Source organism: Drosophila subobscura, chromosome O (assembly GCF_008121235.1).
Source record: "Drosophila subobscura isolate 14011-0131.10 chromosome O, UCBerk_Dsub_1.0, whole genome shotgun sequence".
Classification (NCBI taxonomy): Eukaryota; Metazoa; Arthropoda; class Insecta; order Diptera; family Drosophilidae; genus Drosophila; species Drosophila subobscura.
Window position 1 is genome coordinate 9,942,514 of NC_048533.1, and position 19,722 is coordinate 9,962,235.

The window sequence follows — 19,722 nt, forward strand, 5'->3', positions numbered from 1 at the left end:
TCTGCTGCCTCTGCCTCTGACTTGACTTCTGGCAACCGGACACACTCACGCGTCGAGGTTGGATTCTGCAAACCGTGGCCCATACAAACGACGACATTAGCCTCAAAACCTCAAGAACAATGCTACAAAAAATGGGCCTACGCATGCGACAATTTGTTGTGTTTTTCTGCCTTGATAGAAAAAGATCCGAGTTAAGGTAACGAAAGACTGTGAACACTCTCGACAGATTATTCACAGAGCATAGCCAAAATAAAGCTAAGGGACAAATAATTTATTGATCCTTGGAAAGTATTTCCCTTGGATTTCCAGCCTTTGAAGTAATATTCACATTTGTCAGAAGTTTAATCGGAATCAATTACCCCTTTAAAGCAATAATTATATCCAACTCTAAAATGTGCTTCTCCTTTGCCAGAATACTCCATTCAAAGGTGATCAATCCCTGGTAGCTTCTCCACTTTGTTTTACTTGAATAAAACATTCAGTCACGCCCTGAACAAACTCAATTTATACTTACTCTTTACGAAAACAAAACCCCAAAACGTTGTCGATGTATGAAATATTAATTTCAGCCACACAGAATATTCTTGGCAATCTTTTCTGTAATTTTTCGGGGCTGGTCTTTGGGGCGTGTTCCTTTTGGAAGTTCTGACTTTTGGTGGGTGTGTACGAATTTAAATTTTGAACATGTAACTCATTTTGAATGCAAATAAAATAATCTTTCGCTCCGGTACGCGAAATGGGTCAGGCCGCAAAGTGAGCGTGTGCGCCAGGTCGAGGGATTGATTAAATAGCCCCCCAGTCCGAAAAGTCTGCAGAGTCCGCATGGACAGTATTATTAATGAAGAAATTTGACTGTCTGACATTGGCTCGAGTCTGGTGGTGTGGCAGCGTGGGGGTGGGGCTAATGAAGCGAGAGGCGACTGGAGTTCAGAGATCAGTTTCCGTTGGTGCTCCGATGGCAAAACAATTTGCTTCAAATTGCAGGCGGCAAAACCCAGCAGTTGGCCCCAACATGTAATGTGTATCTGTAAGCGTAACTAACCGATACATGGACAGATACAAGATACAGATACGAGTACAAGTACTCTGAAATTGAAATCAAATTGCCAGAGCCACAGCGCTGAAGCTTAGAATGCAAATGCTACGGCATATTGTTTGCTCTAACTCGGGACTGTGGTGGCTTGGTTTGCTTTTCCTTTCATTTGCTTGATTTTTCGCAATTTTCCTGCTGATTTGTGCAAAATTTGTTGCCCCAAGGCGAGCTGATAGAGACGGAGACGGAGCTGCAGATAGAGATGGAGGCATGCATGTCACAGGCAAACAGTTACAAATTGCCACTCGCTCTCGCTTGCCAGAAGAATGTGCCATGATAAGTCAATAACTATTATTAGCACAAACTGACATTGTCGGAGGCTGCACGTATCTCCGCACAGAGGCACAGATGTAGATCGTACTCTCCGATGTACAATTTCAAACGTTCGTTGATTTGTATCTTTTGGTGGGGCTGCGCAGCGAAAGTGCAGCTTCGGGTCGTATCGATATTGAAATGTTAATGAACTGACAATTTTGCGTGTCGAATTGTCGAATAGTTCGCACTGCGGCACCGTGATAATTGCCCAGATATTGTACAATGATACGAGTATGCCACTAAAATACGTAGATTGTAGCTATTGCTGCTGCTGCTGCTGATGTTGTGATTGGAAAGGCAACAACGAAAGACAAAGGCAGAGACGGAGACCAAATACCAAAAACCCAAAACCGAAACGGAGATGGAGATGGAGATGGAGACCAAGACCAAGACTCAAGTCGAGACTTCACTTCACACTTCACTTTCCATTTGGTTGTTTTTCTTGGCCACGCTTGAGAAATATTTCAATTAATGCAATCAAAGAAATGAGCTGGCCAAAACCCCCACACGCGTACACACACACGCACACACACACACACACAACGCAAAGGCTAACAATAGATTTTCAATATGCATTTTCAATCATTTGATCATGGAATCTACAGAAATATTTCTCAATGTTTCCCCACACTTGCCTTTGGCCATTTCCATGTTCAATGCTGGATACAAAAATAGTTTTCGATTCGCACACAAAATGCACTTGAAATCGGGTTCATGGGGGATTGTTTGCTTGTTGCAAAGTTTTATATTTGAATATTCAATGTTTACCCGATGGAAATGCTCGATCTTCGTTTTGTTTCAGATTCCGGCTGAAGATAGAACAAATCGGAGAAAAAGGATTATCAGGGAAAGGTCTCAAGGCGGAACTATTTAACGAATCTTTATCGTTGGGAATAATAATAGTGAGAAGTTATTGAATGTACTGGGAAGTGTGTTCAGTTATTCAGCATACATTTGAATGCATTTCATGTAATTCATATAGTAAATAGATAAGAGATAAATATCTCCAGCAAAAAGTTCATCAGTAGAGATCGTGCATATCTCTTGGAACGAGCGATCGGAATACTTTTTCGTACATACTTATCTTCCCCACATTTACTTCAAATACCGTTGATTGTCAGCCCATCCGATGACTGTCATTGCACAACACTGGACAAGTGAAAACGTCAAATGAAATGCTTGGTGGCATGGAATGCACACTCCGGCGTGGCACGGCGTGGCACGGCGTGGCACGGCATGGCATGTCATCTGATGTGTCGCTGATATTCGTATCTGCTGGATACATAATACAATTGAAGCGCGTTTATTTATGAGACAACCCACAACCCACGACATGAACTGGAATGAAAACGGAGAGGGAGAGAGAGGGGAATGGGCACTGGTGTGGGTGGTGGGGGTTTTCGGTTTGAGTGAGTGAGTGATGGCTGCACATCGGCGACCACAAAATACAAACGGCAAGGCGACACTTTCAATTGCACGCCTCCAACTCGGATTCGGATTCGGATACGGATACGGATCGGGGCTTGGACCGAGACCTGGTCTGTGGCACTTTCTCGGTGTCACACGGACTGCGCTTTGATTTGTTTTCTCGCTGCTTTTCTCGCTCGCTTTTTATGGCTTCTTTTGGCGCAACAATTTGAATGTCATTAGTGTCACTGGCCGGCAACTAACGGAGCTTGACACCCACCCCATGCCATTAAGTACCTCCTCCTCCTCCTCCTCCGCCTCCTGAAGACCCAGCCGGTGATGATGTGCCTCCAACCCACTTTGTGATTTTTCTTTTTCACACTTTTCAACCAAGAGAGCGAACGCGTCGCGAACTGTGGACGAGTTCGTGTTTAGCTTCGGGTAATACAATTTTAATTTAAAGTCACGTTAAACATTTATTACAATGCCACTTTTCACCTGGTCAACACATCCAACATCCACATCGGTCTCTTGGCTTTTGGATGGTGCTCCACTTTTGCTTTTGTTTTTTCGTTACCGAATCGGAAAGTGTCGCCAGCTCCACTTTAATGTGGTTCGCAGAGGAAGAGAAAAGAGAGAGGGGGAGAGGGGGAGAGGGATAGATCATTAACGTGCACTTCTCTCTCTCTCTCTCTTATCTAAGCGGCAACTACAGTTATTATTTGCTTTACTTCTTCCTCCTCTTTCGGTGCGCATTTGTGAGTAAGTATGAAGTATGTGTGTGTGTGTGTTTGTTTGTGTGTAGTTTCGCCACTAAAAACACAGACCCGGGCCATTGTTCTGGAACGTAGTGCATATTGTATAGTAGAGCTCCATGGCTCCATAATAATCTTGGCTCTGCCTAGATTTCACTTGCCTGATAAGTTAATACGGGGCCTGCTCTGGCCCTCTTTCGATCGAGATCCCTGATAAATATTTAATTAGACATTTTGCTCTAACAGAACGCTTCGGTTATTGTTTGTTCGTCGTCGTCTCCGTCGTCAGACAATGATCGTCGTCTCCTCCTCCTTCTCCTTCTGCTATGAACAACAACAACAACAGAGTTTTGTTTGTTTTCGCATTAGGCGTTGGCAAACAATGAGCGGAGTAGCGGAGTGGCGCAGGAAGCTTCCAGTTATGATAGAGTGCCCTGGGATTATGGTAATTTATAACAGAAATCTTTGCCTAGAAGCTTCATTTGAGAGATTGTTTGATTGGCATCAACTAAGAATGATAAAACCGATGAAACACTTTTTTTCTTACGATATCCAAATCCTTGTTGCAACTCCGCCCTGGCCTGTTCTTTGGTCTTTGATGTTGGCAATGCTGCCGCTAGCCTCAGATATCTGCCGCTTCGCAGCTCTAACTGCTGTTGCCGCTAATTAGCTAAAAGACAGACTCACAGCCAACAAGAACAAAGACAATTGCGTGGCCGCTCCACAGTGCTCGTTGCTGAAAGAATTCTCTTTCTGTCTGTGGCCTGGGGCTGAGGCATCGTCATAGACAGCGTCATAGCCATCATCGTCGCCATTTTATCAATTAATTCAGCGCCTCGATCCATTCCGAAAACATCTTGATACAATTTGTAAGTGGCTACCATTCTGCTCTGTTGCCGTCTTGGAATCGAGACTCGATCTGTGCCTCTCTCTCTCTCTCTCTCTCTCTCTCTGTGCTGGCGCCGCCGTTGCGGGGCCAAACTTTGGCGCTGATCTTTTTCTTGTATTATGGTGGCCATTTTTATCTAATTATCATTTTGTTCGCTTAATAATTATTGCTAATGCGTCGGGGCTACGGTCTAAGTAAGCAAAGGCCCCGCCGCCGGCTCGACGCTGCTCTTTGGCTGCCGAGAAAGTTGCCAAGAGTCAGGCTCGCTTATGTAAAAGGCAAAGCTCAGTTTAGTTTTCTGTTAAATTTAAATTATTGCAATTTGTGCACGAGTCATTATAGCTATCCATGGAGGAGCTGTGGCTAAAGTTGTGGCCGACCAGCCAGCCTGTCGTTAGGCGCTAGGCGCTAGGCGACTTGGGCCACTCCACAACAAACAGAGACAACAGACCCGACCCGTGTTTAATTATTACAATTTGAAAGTTTTGCTTTAATTGCTGTTTGGCTTTTAGTTGCAGTTATCTGTTACTCGTGTATATCTAGTGTTGTTGTTGGTTGTGGCATTTTATATGCAAATTAGTAGTCAACAACGAACACGAATGCGAATACGAATGCTCATGTTGATGAGCCTCGTGCCTCCTGATCTTTGGTGTGTCTTGTCGTGTCTCTTCGCAGCCGTCTGCCGTCTGCCGTCTGCTGTCTCTTCTCCACTTGAATGCCTGGAGTGTTGAAAAACGCTGGCACATGTGTTGATCAAATTTGACACGAGATGCCACAATCCACAGAAGAAGATGCTCGAAGATGATGATCATTGAAGCAATCACAGATCGGAGAATTCCCTCTGACAATCCGTTGATAATTTCAATTGATTGCAGAAACATTATGAATACATTCAAGCTCATGGCAGGGATCTCAGCTCCATAGATGATGGATACAACACAGGAAGCCGTGGGCATGCCTAATACTTATCAGCTGTCATATTAACCGCATAATTATGACGGATAAAGCCGCCAACCCCTCGGCACATACCCGCTTATTTCCACATAGCAAGTATGGCCGAGCATAACCCTTTCGACCCCGACTTTCTAAAGATCTCTGAATGTGCGATGCATTCGTTCAAAATGAATAAACAAGCTCGATTACAGGAAAACCCCAACCCAGGCCCGAGGGGGGAAACGAGAACACTTAATAGTTATTAATTAGTAGGAGGGAATGAAAAGCGTAGCAAAATGATCTGAAAATACCGGGTCACATGGCTGACTGGCTGCCTGGCTGCCTGGCTGGCGGACAGAGAGAAGAAACAAACAAATGGATGACGTACGAGATGCGGAGGATGATGACTCTGTGGATGGGCTGCATGTTGCCGATGATGACGACGACGACGACGACGATGATGATGATGAGATGACTGTGGCAGAAGTTTTATAAGATTGACCCGCATACCAGCGTGTGGGTCCCCTTGCGTGGAGTCGTGGCAAGTGGCGGCATCCATCCCATCCCAACCCATTCCATCCTCTCTCTGGCAGACAGGCAAACAGAGTTGCACAATTAGATAAAGCATCTTATGGATGCACTTTGATGAATGTTAATTGAACTCTGCAATGTGCTTTTCGAGCATTGTTCAGTTGAGGAAATGCCTGAGAGTCTCTATACACAGATCCCTCACGGATCTCCGGTGCGATGCGTTGCCACAAAGTGGCTCAGCATTCTGTTGAAGCCACTCCGAGTGCCGGTAACTAACGTTAACTAAACCGATGACACCTGCCCACTCTCGAGGCCCCATTTAGGGTTAATGGCTTTTAAATTATGCCAAGACGCATTCCAGACACACTCTGTTAACCATTTGCTGCATTTCATATTCGGTATTCGGTGTTCAATAAGTTTGTGTGTTTTATCTTGCAGCTAATGAAATTGGACACCTCCTCCGTGCCTGAGGCCTGAGGCGCGTGGGCGGTGGCGCAACACTTGACACCTCTGGAACTGAAACTGAAATCGACATCGACTCCACTCCACTCCACTGTCATGTTGAGGCATTGACCAGAGGCCCAAACCCCGCGTAGGAGTCCGACGCTGCTCCGTGGCCATGTGAGCAGCGCTCATCTCTCACTCTCCTCTCAGACACAGACATCGCACCATTTGCTGGAGCAACAATACCCCAGGAATAGGAATAGGAATAGGAATAGGAATAGCAAGCAGCAAGCGGAAAGTACAGATTCACCCTAGGAATCGACTGCAGAGAAGACAGGTTCGAAAATGGAGGGCATCGAACAGGATGCGACGCTGCTGGAAGGCAGCGAAGATCTGATGTCCACATCTGCAACCTCCACAAATGGCAGCGACACAAATGGTTGTGGTGGCAGGAAATCGGTGAGTTTAACTACCAATTAAACCTTTGAATTGCACACACCATGACGAGCGGTTACTTTAATGGATTGCAGCAGCTGCAGGAACATTATAAAGTTCAGTAGTTTCAAATATGTAGAACAGATCTGCCAGCAAAATCACTTAACTGCTTCACCATAGCTGTTAGCTGCATGGGCCACATCACACTCCCCTCCCTCTGGCACTGCTTTTCTTTTTTCCAGTCAAGTGCGGAGTACATCGTCTGAGGTAGTGCCTCGTTCTGGGCACCAAGTCTGAGGTCTGCCCTGCTTCTCGTTGACGGAAGTGTTCCTACGCTTGACTTTTGCCACACAAACTTATTGCCTATAAATGTGTGGTGTGCTAAGGTGTAGGGGGGTGTGGTGTGGAGTGGTCTGGCGGTTGGGTGATCGGGTTGCTGGGTGGGTCAAAGCACTGTCAACAGTAAGCAGCTGAAAGCAAAAGCCCTGCCGAAGAAAGCGGAAGCAATATGTGGAGAAAAAGTGAATGAAATGTTCTTTGAAAATAATCAAGAAACAGATTTCCTAAAGCACAAAAATTAAGCTCTTGCTTGCAAATACTCTCATGGCTCCCAAGGAGCGAATCACTTTGATGCTCGGCACGCACAAGCGAAGGCTGCTAAAGAGCATACCACGGAATGGTTTCATCATCCAGTAATGTGAGTCATTAGCTATCCAACAACAACTCTAGAGTAAGGAACCCTGCATATATGTTTAATCAAATATGTATTTTGCTCAACTGAATTAATCACCGAGAAATATGAGTCACAGCAGGCAACAAGCACTTTCGAAATTGTTAAGTAATTCCCTTAAGATCGGCACTCCACTTAAGGGGCAGGACTCTTAAGAGTTATCCAAGGTTTCCCGCTTACCTATTTACGAGTCTTTAGCCAATCAGCATTTCCATATAAGTCCCGGTTGAATATTGAATGCAATTAAAGGCAGTTCAAGGCAGCAACGGCTTAATAAGCAAAATACTTAATAGGATTTAAAAGCGAACAACAAATACAGACATTTGTACGAACGAGTAGAACTGCCCACACAGCGGCCAGTCCCCAGTGCCAGTCCCCAGTGCCAGTCCCAGTCCCCAGTGCCAGTTCCAGCAATGACTCCACACACACACACACCCTGGACATCTGAGAGCTGAGAGCTGCTGACATTTGCATCTGACTCTAGATCTTTATCTGGCCCCCAGTTCCCCTTGCAATTGCCTCTTGCTCTTTGCACTTCATGCTAATTAGAGAATACAACTTTATTATTCTTATTGTTTAATTGCAGTCCATTACATCGCCGGATCCCACATCATATGTGACCAAGGCGCGCGTAACAAAGCCCACGCCCCCGCCGCCATCGAAGAATCCGATGCAGTTTGTCCAGATCAAGCCGTGCAACCTGTATCAGACGGCCCAGCAGCAGCTCAAAAAGGCCGAGGAGGTCAAGAAGTTGAAGGAGGTGCAGAAGGAGGAGCCCGAGGAGTGGCAGAATGTGAGTTGTGGTCGTAGATCTAACCCAGAGAGAGAGCGAGTAACGCAGTCCGAACTGTTGACACATTCGCACAAAGTCGTGACAAATTTCTAAATTTGAAACTCTTGGAATAAAAGTAAACTAAAGCTACGAGTGAGTGTCTTGGGCAGGGCACCGAACACCAAAAACCAAACACCAGACACCAGGCACATGGCTCGTTGTGGCCGCTCCAGTTTCCAATGCACGTCGCCAAAACGTTAGCGGACATAACGATATTGCCATTGCATAATCACAACTATTACATTTGGCTGACTTTTTTCTGTTTGATTTTCTTTGCACAATGTTGGGCTTACATGCAAATTTGTTTGCTGTCTCGCCTGCCTCATAACCTCAACAAAATGCCCACTTTTGACGTGACTGTACGACAGCTCATTACCTAATCAGCTGTTTCGATGCAGTTGCTGCATTTGAAATGGATTTCCAGTCGTTTGGCCAATCCCCCACATGGCTGGGATGGTTGGATGGCGTTCCATCGATTGCGAGATTCCCAGACATAACTTTTGTTTTACGAGCAATGTCCCAAAACATAAAACCGAAGAAGCAAAAATCGTTTTAAAATGCGTACAACGTTTGCGGACGACTGGGCGACTTGGCCACCGATGGGAAAGGAAGTCCAAATGCCGTTTTAATGGTCTCCCAAGATTGTGTAAAGTGTTTTCTGGCTGCTCTGCTTTTTGCTGTTTTGTTTCCCCTGCGAAAAGTTTTCAATCGAAGGAAAGTTTGCTGTTCCGAAATTTAAACATAGAATTACTCATGGCGGATACGAGTATTTATTTGGTTCAGCGGAAGTTCCAATAACTGTGGAATGCCAACGAGGAAATGGTGGAACATGAACAAGAAAAACTCTGGCTGAGTTTCCACATCTCTCGGATACAACTTATCCGAAATTCTATATCTCTCACAGACACACTCAATCGCAGAAATATAAACGATGAGAGATGAAAATGTGCAAAGTTCATGCGAGACTCGTGGCCACATTTCACCTTTGTGTCACGTAGGGCCAGCGCTGAGTCAAAAACTTTTTAATTGCCATCAAAAGAAACTTTTGCGCTTCCCCAACTTCCAACTTCCATCGACAATGCGAATGCCCAGCTCAGACACTGCCTTATTTATTTTGTTACTAACTTTCGCTACCGTTTTCTACCTTTTTCTTCCACCCAACAATGCAAAACAAATAATGAATGAATGAATGGATCGGAACGGAACGGAACAGAACCTTGACAATTGGAAATCGTCAAGGCGAAAACGTGTCGAGCACATCATCGATCGTGTGGTGGAAACGAAGAAGCTCGAGCTGGAGGAGCATGATCGGACGCGGCGAAAATCGAAGACATTCACCGAAATGATGGAGGAGAGGCAAGTGTTTCCCCAGCTCGAAACTCGAGCATCGGTTTCAGTTTCAGTTTCAGTTTCGATTCGAGTGCTGAAAGTGTTGGAGCCGAGCCGAGCCGAGCCATGAATCAAATATTATCGTATCCCATTAACCAAGTGAATATCCCTCCGATATTTAGGGCCGAACGTGGCGGTTCCCGGGGCCGTGTGAAGCTCGCCTCCCTGGCCGTCTACAACGAGGACGAGGCGAATGATTTGAGCGACTTGGGCATCGGCACCAGCAGCGCCAGCGGCAAGAGCAGTCTGTCCGAGGACTACGACAATAATAGTGTTATGGTGAGTACTCCACTAAGCTACCACTAAGACCACTGGGACCTGCACCGAAAGGCGGACGGGGTCAATGGCAGTGGCAATCGCATCATTAGCACGATTTCTAGCTCTTATTTCTGAGTGTTTTTTCTGCTTTAGTTTTTTATCTAACATCATTAAGTGTCATTTGGTGGTGTGTCAAAACGTTTATAAACAATTACAGCAAATTAACAATTAAGTACTCGAATCATTTATAAACATTTTCGCCGACGAAGCTTTCAGTTGTCGAGCGCGGATCGCGGATTACGGATTGCGGCCTGTTTCTTGGGGCTCTTGTGTGCAGCGGCGTTGGAAAGTGTTTTGCCAGCGTCGCGGGCTAATAAACACAAATTGTTTATTAATCAAATGCTCTCGCACAAAACGCAAACACAATCAAATCATAATAATAAATAGCAAACGAACGGCAAAGCCGATTCCGATTGCACTCAAAGATTGAGTTGGAAATTGTGTCTCGGGGAGTGAGCAATTAGACGCGCCTGTCGCCAGGCCATCGAATCTAGCCATTAAGTGCTGCAAAATTTATGTTGGTTCACGGCTGCGACGACCCCTGAAAACTAGGGAAAAGAAAGGGAAACTTCATGGGGAAAATCAGCAGGACAGAAGAATGCTCGAGAATGGAAAAGAGAGGAGATTGGGTGCCAAATGTGACTGATTGTTGTTGAAAGAGAAAGTCGTAGAAAGGGTACAATTTCTAGTTGGAGATCGTAGAGTTATTAGTAATTAAACTTCAAAACTGTGCAGAGTAAAGTTTACTCGGAAAACCCTCTGGAAATAATAGTTTGTAGGGAGTTTTCCGACAGTCGAAGGTGGAAGCTGCCGAACATTTAAATACATTTTGGGAACAGGAAATTATGATCTATCCAAGAACTCCCTCTCTGGTTTTCATCCACTAATTGCTGAACACTCTTCCCTCTCTTCCATAGAGCGACAATGCCGCCGAGCTGGACAAGGCCATTGGAGCAGCAGGCTCTGGCTCGGGCTCGGGCGCTGGCGCTGATGCTGCCTGTGCCTCTGGTGGCAGCGTGGAGGATCAACAGAATCATATCAACCGCAATGGCAGCACTGGAAACAATGGAGCCGGCTGCCAGCCCACCACATCGAAGGCGGCCAGTGCGGGGGCCATGCGGGAGTACATTTCGTCGCCGGGCTACGACACATCCTCGAGCACGGCGCCGGCCAGCTCGCCAGATCCGTGCGAGTACACGTACGAGGGTGCGATCCAGGACTACAAGCAGCGTGTCCAACGGGCCAGCAGCAATGGCAACAGCAACAGCAACGCTAATGCCAATGGCAATGGCAATGGAAAGATGAGCACATCCCCGTCGTCGAACGGCGAGACGATTGCCTATCCGACGCGGCGGGGCTCGAAGATCGAGGATCGGCTGAGCGGCTTCGAGGTGACCTCGCCCAGCGACACCCAGGAGGGTGTGGAGAAGCAGAAGGTGGACGTGCCCAAGGTGGACATCTCGAAGCGCAAGGAGATCTTCGAGCAGGCCAAATCGGGAGCAATCAATGGAGCTGGAGCTGGAGCACCATCCGCCGCCCCCAAGCTGGTGCTGCGCGATCGCCTGACGAACGGCAACAGCGGAGCCTCGAATGGCGCCAAGTCCCAGGCCAAACAGGACATAAAGCTACTCTCCGGCGACATTTCGAGCATCCGGGATCGGATGCAGAGCCTGGGGCAGCAGCGGAACGCCTTCAACCACAGCAAGAGCGTGGATGTGCCCGTGCCGCCGCTCAAGCAGCGCCTGAACAGCCTCCAGCAGTCCGTAACCAAAGAGGAGCAGCAGCGGAAGCCACCATTGGTGGCTCTCATAGACGCCCGCCAGCTGGAGATAATGCGGGGCGAGGAGGAGCGAATGCGACAGCAGCAGCAGCAGAACCAGAAGCCGAAGCCGAAGCAGTCCCCAGTCGCTGCTGCTGCTCCTCCGCCAGCACTGATCGTGGAGGAACCACCAGCAGCCACAGCGACAGGCACCAACGATGACAGCGGCATCCAGGAGGACAACGAGGAGCTGCAGCAGCAGCAGCTGCAACTCAATGCGGCCATCGCCGCGTTGGCCATCGAGGAGCGGCAGCTGGAGGAGGCCGCCAATGCGGTCAACCAAATCGAAGCGGAGTTCGATGAGCTCACCGATCTGAATCCATCTCCATTGCCGCAGCAACAGGCAACAGCTCCAGCACCAGCAGCAGCAGCAGCTGCTGTTCCAGCCCCAACACAAGCGGCTGCAGCTCCTCCATTGCGGGACATGGAATTTAGTGTAAGTTCTACTAACAATTTTATCGATTCCGCTAAGATAAGTCCTTGTGATGTTGATGTTGATGATGTAGTAGCTGCTTCAGCGGTGTCGGTATCGGTGTCCAACTCAGGCCCAAACCACAATCCCAACCCAAATCCGAATCCGAATCCGAACTCCTCTCCCAACTGTAACTTGCGTAGAAAACCCTCAAATGAAATGGTCCACCATCGCAACTTGCTTAAAATGTTCAAGGAAACCTTTCAGAACGACGAGGATCTGAAAGAGGTGGCCGAACCGACAGCCACCACCTCCCCGGGTCAGTTCACACAGATCTTTGACTTTACCAAGCCAACCCCAAGCCCCATTCAATGCCCAACCCCACCAAGTCCCACACAAATACCGCGACCCATGGGCAAGCCCCCCATGTCGCCCAAGGCGGTGCGGATTGCCACAGCGAGTGCCAGGCCACAGAACAGTCCCTTAGCTTCCCCGGTGAGCACCAGCACGCCTCAGCAGTTTAGCATCAATGGCCGTGTGGAGATATTCAATTCGAGGCAATTGGAGAAGCCACCGACGCCTCCGCCACCACCAAGGCGGAACATCAGAGTCGAGCAGCAGCCGCAGCAGCAGCCGCAGCAACCATCACCTGAGGTGGTCATGTGTGCTCCTCCTGTGACTGTCGTTCAGCCCGAGGAGCTGCCCAAACCCAACACCGTGAAGGCTCTGTCGAACTGCTTCAGCCAGACGAGCGATGTGGTGGTGCCGCTGCCCTCATCGCCCAGGCCACTGCCCAGGAGTCGCATACCCCAGATCACGACGCCTCCGGCCTCGCCCAAGCCCCTTAAGAGGGTGCACATGGAGCTGCCCTCGCTGGATGTTGTGGATCGCAGCTCCGGCGACTATGCCCCAGTGATGGGACAGACCAGAGCGATTGTGCACTCGCCGCCGAGCAAAGTATTCCAAGCTGCTGCTCCGGGGAGGAGAGTCGACCCGCTGGCACCCAACGATTCCCTGCTGCTGCACACCTCCTCGCCCTGCGAGATGCCCGCCCTGAAGGTGTGCTCGCCGAACGAGTCGAGCCTCTTCAAGCTGGCCTCGTCGCGACCCACTTCGCCCTCCGTGGAGATGGCCCTGTGCCAGCAGTTCCTCGACAGAGAGGCGCCCAGAGATCTCCAGCTGTCCGCAGAAGATCGCCTGCACCTCGAGCAGATGGCCATTGAGGAGTTACCCTGTGATAAGATTGATGTGGCCCGGGCGCCGCTGCCCTCCACTGGCTATCAGAGTGTCAGCGAGGAGCTGGTGCAGCGCTGCGATGGCTACAGCCAGGACAAAGTCCAGCAGTTGGATGACGCCCAGCCCAGCGACGCGGACATCGCTCTGTGTGTGGGTCTGCTCGACTGTCTGGCGCCTGCCCAGGAGCCGCTCTGCGACAGCATCGATGTGAAGAAGTCGCCAGTGCCGGCCACGGGCTTCCAGGACATTAGCGACGTGGATGTGAAGCGTTGCGACGGCGCCGCCGGCAGGATGCCCATCATCAAGCCCAGCTCGCCCATTGGCACTGCCCGGGCGGCCCACTCCAAGGCCCTGATGGACACCTGCGAGCAGATCATCGCCGAAGAGCGGCTGGCCAGCAGCCAGATGATGAGATCATCGCTGCCCGAGGCCCCTACATCCCCGGGCACACCATCGACGCCGCTTCTGGGCCGAAAGTCAAAGATACCCATACCCAAGCCCTGCTGCATTTCTGCCTCTGGCACGGACTCGATCAGTCGAGCGGGCTATGCCCCGGCCGCAGAGCAGCCCCTGATAGCGCGCACGCACCTGGTGGAAACGGAGATCAAGGTGAAGGAGGTGACTCCACCCAGCTCCCCCAAGCCACAACAGTCGGCTGCGCCAGGGGCCGTCAAGGAGAAGAAAACCAAAAATATCTTTGACTTTCTGCGACGGAATTTCGGGCACCACGAAGAGGCGGCAGCCCCAAAAGATCATCATCCCACGCTGAACGAAACGCTCGAGAAGAAGGTGATCCTCACGAGCACTCGCAGCGGCGTCGATGTGGTCAGCCCTGAGGGTTTTGTGCAGGTGGAAAACTCAAAGTTCTATGTCCCCAATGAGAGCGAAGAGGCGGCTGGCGCTGACGGCCCTCCGCCGCTGCCCAAGACTCCGGCACCCGTAAACATTGAGATCCGCAAGACGATCACCACGGATGAGATACTCGAGGAGAACACCACGGAGCAGGCACTGAGCCAGGAGATCAGCGATTTGCTGGATGATGAGATCATGAAATTGGAGGCAGCTGCTGCCAGTACCATAAAGAAATAGTTTCGGAACCCGAAAGATCAAGGAGCTGAGGCTACCCCCAAAGTGCTATCCAACATAGATCAGGGAACCCCAAGAACAGGGAGGATTCAATAGGTTTTCTGTCCTTTGATCAGAGTGATAATGATTCGATCTTGTTGGATCTCTCTCTCTCTATGCTCTCTTCGACTCTATCTCTTCTCTCCGCTCCTCTCTGATGACTTCACTTGAACATTTTATAATCAAAATCAAAAATCAACGAATGAAATTTTCTATCGAATTTACTCTTAACACAAATTAAACCAAGAAATTATTTATTTATTTTGGTTCATACTCGGACTTCGTTTTGATTGTTTTCTACACATTGTTATGGGCTCAAGTTGTTCTCTCTCTTTATACATCTATCTAGACCATATGCAATACAAATACGATATTACTAAAACCCCACTTTTATGTAAAAAAAACAAACGAAATTTTGATTTTATGTAAAGAAATGTCAAACATATGTTTTTATGATTAATTTTATGAATATGAATATTTATGAATAAACTAAAACAAATCGAAATCAAACCGAAGAAACTGCCAGCAAATGTGGTTCTACACTTTGCTACTCGACATGCTGCAAGCTACGAGTGGTACAGCCGCCAGACGCTAGATGGCGCAGGCAGCCGCACATGCGAAATGCGAACTGCTTGCGCACTGCTTGATGCGGCAGTGCAAAGAGTGAAGTGTGGTGTAAAACAAGTATCGAGGATCCTGTACAAGCCCACCCCCACCACATCCTGGTCACCCGCCCACATTGTATCCGTTTTGCCAGAGGTTAAGGCTATTATTTAAGACTTTATCATACCATTTGATCCATTGATTGTCACCATCTATCTTTCATGCCTTGCGCTCGTTTGTTGGCTAAATGAATAATGTAAATGAAATGCGATTTATATTTAATTTAATGCAGTTACATAGTTTACATGCTTACTGCCAGCAAAAGATATTGCAAGTTTACAATTTCCGAGGTAAGCGGCGTTCTCTATCTCTCTCTGTTGTGTGTCTCTTTCTGTTTTTTTGTTTCGTTTGTCTCCCTCTTTTGTGTTGCCCATCCCCCTCTTTCTTTCGTTCTTGCTGTTTGTCTCTGCTTGAATTTGTTGCATGTTGCGTTTTACATATCTTATCACCTCCTTAAAATGCCAAATGTCAGCAGACCCCATCGCCGCGTGGGGTTTCAGTTCAACAAGGTATACTTTGGGGCGCATATGCCACCACCCCTTTGCCCAACCCCACGCTCCACCGTTTCTGTCGTCCCACATACCCATACAGCACATAGTATAGGTTTCCACCATTTCTTTATCTAAATGAATCGCTCGTTCAGTCGATGGCTGCACCGCTCACGTTTAGTCTTCATTAAGCCCTCAACTGCTGGGGTTCGTTACGGGCCATCCCCGCTATCCACACATGCGAATGAAATATATGTGCACATATCCATCGACAGTCTCTGGCCATGTATCTTTATGACGTCCAATCATAACTGCTATTTATAATCGCGCTACAATTTCGCATACGGGGATGTACGGTCATCTTTCCGCATAAGCTGCATAAATATCAATCAATCGATTCCAGCGCCACAGCTCGTTAGACATTTCGGATCGTAAAGCAGTGGTAAGCGACAGCCAGTGTCCCCCCCAATAGCTTGAGGAATTGCGCAGAATTTGTGTGTTTGCTCAAGTGTTTCTCCTTCAAATTGTATTGATTTCTCGGAACTGAAAGCCAAAGGGCATGAAAAATGAAGCAAAATAAGCGAAGGAACCGCTAAGAGTGGAAATATAATCTCTATATATCCTTCACATGATTTTAATAGATTTGAATGATTTTAATCTGTAATTTGTACTGCCCGATTGCTCCTCGATTGATTGCAACCTGCAAGCTCTTCCGTAATTGGTAATTGAGGGATTAGCCCTAACTTATCGGGGTCGCTTTTCGTAGAAAGAGATACTAGTCCCATACACTTGTACTCCCACCCCACTCAAGTGTTCCACTTGCTTGGATTCACTCGGGTATTGAGTCCGAATCGAGTGCAAAGAATTGGTTGATGAAATCCCCGGAGAAGCCACTTTTGCGCTCTGAATTCGACTGACATGTTCCCGATTGTGTTTGATTTTTGTTATTTATTTATTTAATTTAATTTAAATTGTTAATTATTTTGTATTTAGTTTGCAAAGCCAGCATTTTGTGTGTAAAAACTAACTCGAAAATTCATGCGATCCGTGCGCATTTCTCCCTCTCTCTTTCTCTCTCTATCATGCACGCTTTTGATGCTTTCTCGCTCGCTCGCTCGCTGGCCATGCCACAACCAATCGCCCGCCCACATGCCCGCCTCATCCCATATCCACAGATCAACGAAGCTCTTGAATTGGCGCTGGAGGCAATCGATCGAGAGGACACCACCACCAGCACCAGCAGCAGCAGCAGGATCATGGAGAAGCCCCAACGACAGCAGGAGCGGGAGGAGCAGTTAGAGCAAGGGGAGGAGCAGGAGGAGGAGGTGGAGCAGCAGATCGAACCAAAGGAGGAGCACAGCAACGAAGAGGAGGCGCAGGAGGAGCCACAGACCACGACAGAGATGCCAAATAAAACCGATGAGCAAAAGAGGAAGGAAGAGCGGGGAGAACGGGAGCCCATCTACGAGAATGTCAGCTCGACCATATCTATGCATGAAGTAGATAATGAACAGATAGCAACGATGACGATATCCACACAGATGCAGACACAGACACAGACACCGATACACACACCGATACAGCAGGGCACACAGCAAGCCTCGACGCGGAGGAGCCACAGGAGAAGCATTCCAAATAAACAAACGAGCAACGGCAGCAGTAACAATAAAGAGAATAATCAAAATACTAATCAAAATATCAGCAGCAACAGCAACAGCAACAACAATCATAATGAGAACAGCATGGGAACAAACGGAACAGTCGATCCGGAGCCCTACTATCAGGTGCCCAAGGCAACGGAGCCCTACTACGATGCGCCCAAACATCTGCGACCCATTCCGGTGTACGAGAACATTGACATATTCTACACGGGCCTGGAGCTCAGCCAGAGCTCGGGCGCCCTGCCAATGGGCTCGATGGAGCCGCCCAAAGAGAAGCCACCGCCGCCACCCACCGAGAGTCCGCCGCCACTGCCCGCGGACGAGGCCGCGCTGGGCCACGACGACGACGAGCTGGATGGCCTGTGCAGCAGTCTGGGCCACAACACGGACACCTGGTCGTCGGACAACACCTACGAGACCATCTCGAATGGAACGCGCCGCCACATGCAGGCGTCGCAGCTGGAGCCGCAGCCGGCCCAGCCCTCGCCGCCGATCAAGCGCATGAACTCCACGAAGCGAATCAAGAAGGAGCTGCGCAACAAGCGGTCCAGCTTCCTGGGCATCGAGACGGACGGGGACCTGGACGATGTGGAGAGCTACCTGGAGCTGACTGTGCCCCCGCCGCCGGACATGGCCCAGCTGCTGCAGGAGGAGCGACGCCTCGAGAAGCAGCTGTACATCAAGGCGGGGCTCTGTGACAGTTCCGATACAGGTGAGAGACACGAAGACGGGCGGGGTGCAACGCTGAGGTTAAGTATAAATAATCCGTTTAGTTGCTGGGCAGAGAGAGAGTGAGAACTAACCACAAAACTCTCTGCACTTTGCCATTCCCAGGAGAGAGCCGCGACTCTGGCGTGTCTGAGAATCATTCCCGCCAGAGCAGCGAGCACTACACCAACTCCTCGGAGGAGAACGACACCCAGTCGGAGGCAACGCCGCCGCCGCTGCCGCCGCCACCAGTGTCGGGGCTGGGCGGCGAGATGATCTACCAGAACGAGAGCCTGCTGGCAGCGCAGACGCCACTGCTGCAGACGGTGAAGGGAAACTCGGCCGAGTCCTGGACCGAGTCGGCAACGGCGGCGGCCGCGGCCACACAATCGCTGAGCGAGGCCACGGCCACGGCCAATGCCAAGATGCAGTCCATCGAGGAGAAGATACGAGAGCAGGGGGAGGTGCTGCGCGTGGAGCGCGAATTGCTGCACTTTTCGGTGAGTTCGCAGGGGGAGCAACTTAATGGAAAACTAAAACGAAATCGTTTCCAGCAGGAGGAACTGAAGCGCCAGCGGGAGAACCTTTTGCTGCGCGAGAACATAGCCCGACGGGAGCTGCAGCACGGCGCCAAGATGCTGATGTCCAACAACCGACGCTCGCTGCAGGACCTGCACCATGGTCTGGGCATCGGCAACGGCATGCTGAGTGCCTTCCAGCCGCCACAGCACCAACAGCAGTTGCAGCTGCATCCACATCAGCCGCATCCCCAGCAGATCTACGCCAATGTGCCACAACAGCAGCAGCAGCAGCAACAGCAGCAACAGCAGCAGGCGGCGGCGATGTATGCGTACCAGCAGATGGACACGGACTACCGCAAGTCCATGTCTGACCTGAACGAGTTCTCCAGTAGATTGATGCTGGCGCCACCGACACCGCCCACGAAGCCACTGCGTGCCATGCACATAGCCAACGGACATGGCCTGGAGCCGGACTATGCGGTGAGCACGCGGCAGCGCCAGAGCTCCGCCAATGCCTACGGCGGTTCGCTGGTGAAGATTGCCGGTGCACCGATGCCGCCGCGACACTCTGGCGCTGTCTATCCCACAGCCGTGACGGCATCAGCGGCAGCCGCCTACCACCATCAGTCCGCCCAGAACTTGAGCAACATGTCGCGGAACACCCTCTTGGCGCTGAGTGCCACACCCAAGCCCAAGTACACCGATGGCTGGGTGCAAGTGCAGCAGCGCAAGAGCTACGACAGCAACCTGGCCAACGATCCGGCCTGGCTGTCCGCCCAGCAGCAGAAGCGCAAGTCCATGCCCGACTACAATGGGGCCATGTACAACAACAATCACTGGTTGCTCCAGGAAGCGGAGCAGCGACGCATCGAGCAGCTCAACAGGAGATCGATGCCCGGCAGCAAGACGAATGGCAAGCCCCTGCCCGACTCCATCATCCAAACGCTGACGGAGCGGGTGCAGAGCAAGGGCATTGGAGAGCGCAAAAGGTTGGTGGCTTAATGTGCTTTCATGTTTG

The 19,722-nt window shown here is 49.6% G+C and overlaps 1 protein-coding gene across 8 annotated transcripts in view; it reads left to right on the forward strand.

Moving 5' to 3' along the window:
• LOC117898646 (uncharacterized protein CG43427) overlaps positions 1-19,722 on the forward strand; it is a 61,307-nt gene that overhangs the window by 40,261 nt on the left and 1,324 nt on the right. For 3 of the 8 annotated variants that reach the window (XM_034808211.1, XM_034808212.1, XM_034808207.1), the window contains exons 6-13: positions 6,362-6,826; positions 8,119-8,325; positions 9,578-9,720; positions 9,876-10,032; positions 10,989-12,326; positions 16,990-18,187; positions 18,310-18,683; positions 18,738-19,693. In XM_034808211.1, coding sequence (XP_034664102.1) covers positions 6,713-6,826; positions 8,119-8,325; positions 9,578-9,720; positions 9,876-10,032; positions 10,989-12,326; positions 16,990-18,187; positions 18,310-18,683; positions 18,738-19,693 — 4,487 coding nt within the window. In that variant the 5' untranslated portion in view covers positions 6,362-6,712. Of the gene's footprint in view, positions 1-6,361; positions 6,827-8,118; positions 8,326-9,577; positions 9,721-9,875; positions 10,033-10,100; positions 10,111-10,988; positions 12,327-15,558; positions 15,617-16,014; positions 16,257-16,989; positions 18,188-18,309; positions 18,684-18,737; positions 19,694-19,722 lie in introns of those variants that run through there. The other 5 variants (XM_034808210.1, XM_034808216.1, XM_034808213.1 and 2 more) reach the window with 5 other exon arrangements.